General features: G+C 42.8%; 1 protein-coding gene across 1 annotated transcript; it reads right to left on the bottom strand.

Moving 5' to 3' along the window:
- Window positions 1–3,235: 3,235 nt before the first annotated feature.
- On the bottom strand, window positions 3,236–7,806 carry LOC149158740 (uncharacterized). Its single transcript, XM_089434086.1, has 4 exons — window positions 7,005–7,806; window positions 6,148–6,428; window positions 4,369–6,073; window positions 3,236–4,134 (listed from the first exon to the last, which is right to left on the bottom strand). Exons 1-4 carry the CDS (start codon window positions 7,804–7,806, stop codon window positions 3,236–3,238), a joined length of 3,687 nt encoding a protein of 1,228 aa, XP_089290212.1.
- Window positions 7,807–10,151: the final 2,345 nt, after the last annotated feature.

Genomic DNA, 10,151 nt, shown 5'->3' on the forward strand with positions numbered 1-10,151 from the left:
CATCACCATTCTGTCTCTCCATATTTTTCTGTCTCATCTCCTTTGTCCCTTTTTTAGTGCCCTTCCTTTCCGCATTTCCAGCACAACCACCTTTATAGGTTTTCCTAGAAATTTAGATCTCCCTCTAGATTTAGATCTCCCACTCAATGACTTATTTTTGTTTCTATTCTTGGACCATCCTCGTACAGACAAGGCATCACCATTCTGGCTCTCCATATTTTTCTGTCTCATCTCCTTCATCAGCAACAATGAGACTATTTCATAAAACTGCAAGGTAGTTGCATTGCTACCTATTGCAATAACCAGACTATCCCACGAATCTGGTAGAGAACACAACAAACTGATGCACTTATCTTCATCTGAAATTTTAATATCAACAGATAATAACTAACTTACCACAGTATTAAATACGTTCAAATGCTCTGTCACCGAGTCTCCATCTTTCATCCTCGGGTTATACAGCTTTTTCCGTACAAATTTTATTCACCAGAGACTTAGATTGGTACAAAGTCCCTAATTTGTCCCACAAAACCTTAGCCATAGATTCCCCTGATACATTTAGCAATACTGAATCTGAGACACACAATCGTATTGTGCTCTTTGCCTTCCGATCCAACTTCTTCCATTCTTCATCGGACACTCCTGTTGGTTTAGTACCTGGATCTACCACAATCCACTGATCTTTATCCACCAACAGATCCTCCATCTTGAGTTTCCATAACTCAAAACTCTGCCCATTAAATTTCTCGATCTCTATCTTTCCACTGCTTGCCATCTTCTTTCAACACCAAAATCGATCCTGCAGATCTCCCACTAAACAGGGTCTACCACAGGCTTGAGCGAAACCCCTTAGCAACAAAGGCATCCCCTTGAAGCCAAAACAACTCTAATACCAAATGTAGGTTTTAACCCCGTACATAAATTACCTGCATACGAATTCTAAAACACAGAAAATAAAAAATACGAGAGCATAACACATAAAACACATATACATAGAGATTTTCCCCTGAATCCCAAAACCAGGACTACCAACTTGTTTTTTCATTATATTGCTTTCAATATTACAATACATATTTATACATGCTGAAGCATCCAATACCATGGACCAAAAATCATTGCATCCAAAACCATGGACCAAAAACCATCGCTTCCAAAACCATGGACCGAAAACCATTGCGTCCAAAACCATGTGCAAAAAAACCATGCACAAAACCATAGGTAGGCTTGCCCAACCTAATATAGGGTCCAAAAAAAAATTTCCCGCCACCCCCTCAAATCCCCCTGTGACCCCCCCCGCTGCACAATCGACGCAATGAAAGGGGGGCTCTGCTCCCCCTCTAACCCCCCGGGTCACTAAATGGGCTAGTCGTGGAAAGAATATAATACAACCCAACATTCTCCCCTATATTGGGTGGTAGAGAGCATCTTGGCACAATGATCTCATAAAAGTCTTGAATCAATGAATAAAGAAGATTCAAGGTAGATAAATAAAATTATAGTTAACATAATTACGAAGGAAGCAAATTGACAAATTCTGCAAGAAATTTGTTTTAATTGAATTTCTTTTTCTTTTTCTTTTTTCAAAACCACTTACATTATAATTAAGAATCAACAGAATGAATAAGTCACAGTCTATTTTTTTTTTATCTTTTCTGGATATATTTTTTGATTAATTTTTCCCAAAAATTGATAGACATTTGTTGGAATCATAAATTGGAGTTATGAAATCTGCATAATATATGTGTCCAAGATATTTCTAGGGTGCCAAATCCATTTATAAATTAAAAAATGCATTTTAAATAAAAGAAATTACAATTCCAACAAAAAATTTATCCCTTAATTATGATAAAAAAACAAAAATATAGAAGATTTTGACTGTCACCAAGAATAATGGTAAGAATGTTAATTATAATTGCACTGAGATGCGCTTTCTAGCCTAGTATGGTAGAGATGTTGTAATGTTTAACATTTTGAGTCATTAAAAAAATAATAATTTGAAAGTAACATAAAATAAAATAAACATAAACATAAACATAAAACTTTCTAGCCTAGTATGATGAAGATGTTTTTTTTCCCTTGGTAAAAAAGTCGTAATTTCTATTAATATTAAGAAATTACATTTTGTAGATGCCGAAGCATTTTCTTATGGACGATGTTGAGCCTGTCGAGTTCACAGTCTATAGATCTGAAGAAAAAAATCTAGGAGTCTCCACGCAGGGAGCCTACAAAATCTGTAACTAGCAGTGATCAAAAAATTAAGTCTCGCTCTACGCAGAGAGCGTCATATAAACTATATGCTACCATAAGAAGAGTTGATACTCATGTTTAAACAGTAGATATATATACATGCTTAATAACAAAAAATAGTATTGTAGTATGAGGGCCTTATAGCCCATTTCCTATCAGATCATCAAAGGGTCTGTGGTAATGCTAGTAGAAAGTTCTGTCTATCTCCTCCTGTATCAACCATTCATTTCCTTGTCTGTGCGCTGCCTCTTTGGATAGATGGTATGCGACTGTGTTAAGTTCCCTGTAGATGTGTCGACAGACAAATGATTCAAAAGAAGTAATCAGTCTTTTAGCTTTATCTAATATATGCCTCAATGAAAATGCATAACAATGAGATGCATCATTCAGCCAGTTGCAAACAATTTTAGAATCTCCAAATAGCTGTAAGTGTCTGCAGTGTTTTTGAATTGCGAAATGAATGATATGTTTTGCCATGCACAGTTCAGAAAAATTGTTGGTGCCTCTGCCTAAGTTGATTTGTATCTTGTAGCAGTGCAATTCGTTGAGATATAGAACGGCCCCACCCCCACAGCCAGCTTCCTGAGCCGAGCCGTCAAAATAAGCCCAGGGCTTAGTTTTGCCTATGATCTCAGGTCTGATAGAGCGGGGGGGGGCAGAGGAAACCACTTCAGGTAGCAAGTCGAAATCAGCAATCGTGTGGTGTAAAATGGTAGACCAATGGGGGGTCCTTAAGTTGAATATGGCCTGGTTACGCGCAATCCATAAAGCCCAGAAAACCATCAATGGTATGTTAATGGATTTTCCGGTGTGATTTTGGCACCAATTGTTCCAAGCTTCCATGAGATTATTACCTTGCCAGTTTTTTAAGCTTGGATAGTGAGAGGTGAGGGATTGCCAAAATTCTAAAGCAGTACTACAATTTAAGAAAAGATGTTATGTGCTTTCTTCTTCCCCGCGGCATAAGGCATCGGAAGGGACCATAAAATTATCTCTTCATAAGATTGGTTCCGGTAGGGATCTTGTCAAAAAGAATGTTCCACATCAATAAGCGCGCGCGTGGTGCTGCCTTAAGCTTCCAGAGCATTCTCCAGGTGGGGAGGATATCCGGAGGCTTGAATGATTCCATGATCCTTAAATATCCCTGTCTCGGGGTGTATATTCCATGCTTGGCAAAGGCCCAGATGATCTCGTCCGGTCCTTTTGTGAGCCTGATGTGTGCCTGGGTGAGAGCATCCAGATACTCCTGCCATTCGTGATGCCACTGTACAGGAATCTCCAACGCTTGTGCTGATGTCCATCCCTGTTGGAGAAAGGTGGAATTTTCGTTATCGCCAATGTGCTTGATGTGAGATACCCCTCTTCCATGTAGATATCTTATAAGGTCTGTAGATAATCTATGGGCATTTCCACAGCCGACCCACGGGTTCAATCCAATTCGAACTGCATTACCTTCCCTTATATGCCAAGTTATTCCTTTTCGCAGCAGTGGTAATGAGCCTATGACTGCTTTCCAGATATTGGATATGTTATGGCTTGTTCCATGCTGCAGACGGAACCAGTCCATTACATTCAGTGGCTTGATGTATTTTACATGTGCAACTCGAGTCCAGAGACTATTAGTGGTGAGGAGTTGCCACCCAAGTTTGGCTGCTAATGCTCTGGAGAATAGATCAAGCCTCTTTATGCCCCATCCTCCCCGTCTTTTGGGTTTAGCAATGGTGTCCCATTTAACCCAGGCAAAAAGCTTCCCCGGTTGGTGACATTTCCATAGAAATCTACAGCAAATACTTTGGAGGCGACTCAATATACCTTTTGGTATCCAGGCCAAGGTCATCCAATAGACTGGAGTGGCTTCAATAACTGCTTTAATGAGAACCAATCTGCCTGCTTGAGAGAGATATTTGTGGTACCATACCTATAGCCTTTTTTCCACTTTCGCTATTAGCCAAGTCCAGTCTGCTATCCTGTATCCGAGAGGTTTTAATCTAAAACCCAGGTACTTAATACCTTCCGTCAAGTTCAGGGAGGTGAAAGGGAAGCGCTGTACTGCAAAAGTGAATTCATGTTGAGTACAACTGACTGAGGTGATCATGGACTTGCTATCATTGATCCTCATACCTGTAGCATGCTGGAAAAGAAGGATTAAGTTCTGAAGAGTAGTGGTATCCCCAATGTTGCCATTTAAGAATATCAGAATGTCATCAACAAATAATAGATGAGTGAGATAAAAATTATCTGCAATTTTAATACCGGTCAGTAGATTCCTATCTCGAGCAGATGTAATAATCCTACTTAATCCTTCCATAATAAGCAAGAATAGTAGGGGTGAGAGCGGACATCCCTGTCTGAGTCCCCTTTCTGAAGTGAAGAAAGAAGTAGCTTCACCATTGAGAAGTACACTATAGGAAACATCTGTAACGCAGCTCATTGTCCATTTGATGTATTCAAAGGGAAAACCAAGATGAGTTAGCAGCAGTCTTATATAGAGCCAGTTTGTTCTGTCAAAAGCCTTGGATAGGTCCACTTTTAATATCATCCCTTTCTGTTTTTTGAGCTGCATGGAGTGCATGAGCTCTTGTGTTGTGGCAATAGCTTCATGTATCTGTCTGTGATGAAGAAAGGCGAATTGCTCTGGAGATATGTGCCGAGAAAGAATAGGCTTCAGACGGTTAGCTATAATCTTGGCAGTGATCTTGTAAAGGCAGTTACAGAGGGAAATGAGGCGGAAATCATCGAAGGAGACAGGATCGTTCGATTTAGGGATAAGAGAAATGAATGTGGATTTGATGGCTGAGGATATTCTGCCCCTCCTTCTGTTGTTCTCTACAATCTTAAGTAGGTCGTTCCCCGGGATTTCAAAGAAAGCGATGTAAAACTCAATGGTCCACCCATCTGGGCCTGGGCTTTTATATTTTTTAAACCATTTTAAGGTTGCCTCCAATTCCTCCATAGTCACTTCCTTCAGTAGATCTTCCGAGTCTTCTTGTAGTACATACCTAGGAAAATGCTCAGCCACCCTCATGATCTCCATGATATTTATATCTCCAGGAGCTTTGTAAATACCCCTGAAGTGCTCTGTAGCTAACCTGGCCAGGTTCTTCTGAGATGATACAGGATGTCCTCGCTCATCCCGTAGTTCCCAAATAGTATTGATGGATTTGCGCCCATTGGCAAATTTATGATAAAACTTTGTGTTGTCATCCCCCTCTGTGAGCCAAATTGCCCTGCTTCTTAGTCTCCAACTTTCTTCTCTTTCCTTCAGGATATGTGAGCGCTTCGCAATAAGAGAGGAGTACTGTTCTTTGCTCTCAGGGGTGGGGAAGGTCCCAATAGATGAGTCCTCGAATGCAGCAATGACTCTTTCAGCCTCCTTCAGAGTATTGTCATCACGGATACGCTTCTGATGTGCCCAGTTTTTAGATATCTGCTTAAGTTCAGATAATTTTCTAACGAAGCCCTCTGTGTGTTCCTCATTTTCCCTGATATGGTTGTTCTGCCAATAGTTAGTTACCAACTGTATGTAAGAAGGGTCCTTTAACCAAGAGGCGTTAAATTTAAAGGGGCCCTTGATCTTATGATTAATGTCCACCGCTTCTAAAAAAATTGGACGATGGTCCGATATGCCTCCAGTTCCAACCCATTGACGAATTCGAGGGAGTCTGTTGTGAAGTGTCTCTTTGATGAGGAATCTGTCAAGTCTTCTGGCCAAGCTTTGTTCTCCACTACGGTTGTTAGACCAGGTATACTGTATTCTGGCCGATGGAATATCCACCCACTGGTGTTCCTCCAGTAGATTGGATAAGATCTCTGATAAGGAGTCTACCTGCGCCAAGTGCCCCCATGATTCATAGAATCCCAAAGAGAAGTTAAATCGCCTCCAAGAATAATGTTATCTGCCTGAAGTAATTCCGATTCCAATAAGGTTCTCCAATAATTGGCTCTGTCAGCACAAGGGCCATAGACATTGATGATGTGTATATCCATTTCAACGGAATAAGCAAATATGTCTAGACCAATGAATCCTTTGCCTCCCCAAATGTTCCGGATCTCCATTGCTCTGTTACTAATCCCAATGGCCAAACCTCCGGATCTCCCGGACGCATCCAGTGCATGAAAGGTCCAATTGGGAAGCCAGGAGTTAAGAGTATGGATAAGAGGTTCGGCCAAGCAGAGGGATTCTTGAAGAAAAATAATATCCGGCTGTGATGAGGTTAGCAATCTCCTGAGCGCTAGTTTTTTGGCCAAACTAGCAAACCCACGGCAATTATAGGATATAATCTTCATGAAGGGTGAGAGAGGGGGCCGTTCTTCGCTCTAAGGGCCTTGAAAATAGTTTGTTGTCGCCCGAGGGCAACTTCTTCATCAGCAGTATGTCTAGCTTTGGTGATGTGAGAGGGTCGGCCACGAGAGTTCTTGTGAGTTATAGGGGCGACCTCAGAGTCAAGTCCAACGGCATCGAATCCTCTATCCTTCGATCGGGATTGAAGGGAATATTGGGGGGATACCAGGGAGGAAGGAATGGAGAGGGATGCGAGGGAAGATGGTATGAGATGGCCGGCAAGGGGAAGTCACCGGAGAAGGGAGCGGGATGGAGCAAAAGAGGGAGGGATGAGGGGGTATGTCCTGGGGATAATGATAAGTCATCGATGTCGAAGGTGCAAAAATAGGAGATGTGTTTATAATGTGATGAGATGTAATGCCAACAGATATGCAAGAAACAGGAGGCAAAGGAGAGGGGGATGAATTTAACATACCCGTCATCGCGTTGCCCTCCTCTTCAGTCGCTGAGTGTACAGGAGCTGATGATGTAGGATGAGGAGCAGTGGATACTATAGCCGCGTCTGCTATACCTGGAGTGCTTCGGGGATCTCCATCTTCATGTGCATGAGCTTGTTCCTTTTGATTCTTCTCCGGAGTCTGCCTGGGGGGGTGTTCCAGGGGATGCTCGGACTCTCCATCCTGTACATTTCCCTTTGCTTTCCGAAGGAGTGGACAATCCCTGTAAAGGTGTCCCACTTTGTGACATCTACGGCAGCGATACGGGATGCCTTCGTAGTCAATAATTTGTTTGCGTGCCGTGTCTCTCCATTGTATGGTAATGAATTCTTGTAGTCCTCCCCTGGTATCCAGATTGATAAGAATCCGAGCATAAGCCATCATGCCTGTATGCTGGTAGGATTTGTCGTAGTCCATGTAGGTGCCAATTGCATTGCCAATCCTCCTGAAGATATCTTCTGACCAGTATTGTAGAGGTAGTCCTGGGAGTCGAATCCAAACGGGCCCGATGCCAATCTGCTCTGTCTCGGGGTCGAATAAGGGAGTCCATCGCTTGAGGAGCACCGGGGCATGTTCAAAGTGCCAGTAAGAGGACAAGACCCAATTGGTATGATCAGCACGAGCAAACCTCAAGGCGAACCATCCCCTCATGAAGGTTTGCACGAAGGGGATGTCCACCAAATGATGACCCCAAACTTCAGCTACCCAGGTCTTCAATCGTGCAGCCGAGTAGTTCTGACCTCTGATGCGCCCAACCAGTACTCGATCAGCAAATTCCATTGTCTCACCCCACTGAATGTCCTCCTCAAGCCTGAGAAAGATGTCGTCTGCCTTTGATTTGAAACACCTGTACTTCTTTTTAGGGCCCTGTGAGGGAGGTAGGATATGTGGTCGGCCCAGGGGAGGGGCAGTAACAATCGGCGGTGAAGGAATCTGGTACGATGAGGAGGGGTCACCGATGCCAGTTACAGGGGGGGACCAGAGAGCGGGGGCACGGTGGTGAAGCTTCCCGACGAAAGACCAAGTGACCCAGAGAAACCGGCCGAGACAGTGGGCAGTGAAGGGGTTAATAACGGCCGGGAAATGGAACCAGATGCCGATGGATCTAAACCAGGGTTAGGGTTCAAGCAGCCAGAAACGAAACCGAGGGTAGCCGGAGAGTGAGGGGGGGTAGAGAGCGCAGGCCAAGTAGGTGGTACATCCGGAAGGACCACAGGATATGACCTTGACTGTTTCCCAAGCGAAAACGGAGAGTAGATTTCAGAGAGGCCCGAACTGTACATACCTTCTGATGTGGAGAAGGATGAGCGCCAGATGGATACCCCCTCCAGCGGGTCTTCGGAGTAATCGACAGCTTCTAGGTCCTCCATTTCGCCAGCTGCGCCTTGGAACGGCGGACACCTCGGAAAGTAGTGAAAACCAGGGAAAGTGACAGATCTCAGGATAACGGACCGAGCTGGGCAGGTAGTAAACCGTCACGGGGTGTCAACTGGAAGGCGCGGCACTGTAGCCCTTCCTTCTTGATAGTCAACCAGCTCAAAACGATGAAGGTGCTAACGGCGACAGAGGTGAACGGCAGCTGTGCCAGTATGATGAAGATGTTATAATGTCTTGTTTAACATTTTGACTCGGTCAAAATAAAACAAAATAAAAATTAAAGTAAAGTAAAAAATAAAATATAAATATAAAATGTATAATTATATTTATAATTAATAATCAAACCCGCCTAGATCCATCTTAACTTTGGATCTACCAAGTGCGAAGAGGGATCAAATCTCTTGAGATGCAAAACTCTTTTAGAATGAAAAGATATTTGATGCCTCTCTGCACTTGGTAGGTCCAGAGTTAAGATCGATCTAGGCTAGTTGTATTAATTTTGGTATGCAATATAAAGTGGTTTGTGCAAATTGTTGTATATTAATTTGGTAAAGACGATGACTAAGTAATTTTTTTTTTTGTATTCAGAAAATTAATAAACATGTCATTGGTTGTCAAAGAAGTCCAAGGTCAAGTGAAGGCACTATCACAACTAATAGATTAACATAATTTTAGGTAACAAATAAATCTATCTAGACAAACCTTGATGGGGGTGGTGTATTAATGACAGAGCGTGGTTCGAAGGGGTCCCACCTTCCAATAACCTGGAGGAATTAATGTTTGCGGTGTGTCAAACCACAAGCATGTATTTTGGGTGAGTCGAAGCCTCCACATATGACATGTGATTATTAATCTGGAGCCAAGTCTTGGTGCAATGTTACAATATGATTGTTATCGGCATTGGAGTACTAGGAAATACCTCTGGTTTGAGTGAGTAGGGCAACATTTTGTTGGTGCCCTGTCGAGCTCATTCAATTACAGCTAGAATTGTGGAATTGGTGCTCGATTTCAGTGGCAGAGGTGAAGTGTCAAGGTTGTTTAAGAGAGATCGAATTTGGCACCTAGGTAAGGTGGTTATCCTAGAGAGAAGGTTGTGTATAGAGAGGTCACTCTGAGGGGAGGATGTGGTCCTTGTGGTGTGGGAGACAATATTATGCAATGCATTCACCTCCTGGTGTTGGGTAAGGTTCTCCCTTCTACATTTTAAGTTGGTTTGGTGGTATTTCTCCTTCTGGGGTGATTCCTGTCTCTGATAGAGAAGTATTGGCCCTTTGTCTTTCTTGCCTCTATTGGTAATTGCACTGGAGAGGATATGTTACATTATAAAAGCCGGGTGACCCCCTTCATGGTCTTCTGGGTTTTGGTAGTGTCATATTTATTAGTTGGAGGTTCGGTCTAATCTCTAAGTTTGATTGGTGTCTGGTGTGTCTTGTTTAGTCCTCCTCGCGGTTGGGCCTCACCCTATGAGATATCTATATGCTTTAGTTTGAAAGGGGGGAAGGTCTGCAATGCCTGCTAATAGGGTTGTAGGATTCCCCGGTTGCTTTCCACGTTGTTAATTTTTTGTATTTGCGAGCACAATGTTAGGTAAAATTGATTTAGCGATAGAGTCAAAGATGCCTAGGTAAAATCATGGTAGTTTTGGGGCACGTGGCATTGTGTAACCATGGTATTGCATGTAATGGAGCCTATAAAAGGCCAAGAGGACTTCATTGTAAAGTAGGCCATGGAGATGAGCAGGGAAGGCT

This window comes from Pinus tabuliformis, chromosome 5_2 (genome assembly GCF_031772625.1).
Source record: "Pinus tabuliformis cultivar Carrire ecotype Pingquan chromosome 5_2, CPIR1, whole genome shotgun sequence".
Classification (NCBI taxonomy): domain Eukaryota; kingdom Viridiplantae; phylum Streptophyta; class Pinopsida; order Pinales; family Pinaceae; genus Pinus; species Pinus tabuliformis.

What these genes read in the sequence shown, in the direction of transcription:
- LOC149158740 (XM_089434086.1), bottom strand. Translation starts at nt 7,806, where the DNA reads ATGGAATTTGCTGATCGAGTACTGGTTGGGCGCATCAGAGGTCAGAAC. An exon ending in TGGAATCGGAATTACTTCAG is followed by an intron (nt 6,074 to 6,147) that starts GCAGATAACATT and finishes CACTTGGCGCAG; the next exon opens with GTAGACTCCTTATCAGAGAT. An exon ending in TCTTTTCCAGCATGCTACAG is followed by an intron (nt 4,135 to 4,368) that starts GTATGAGGATCA and finishes TCTCTCAAGCAG; the next exon opens with GCAGATTGGTTCTCATTAAA.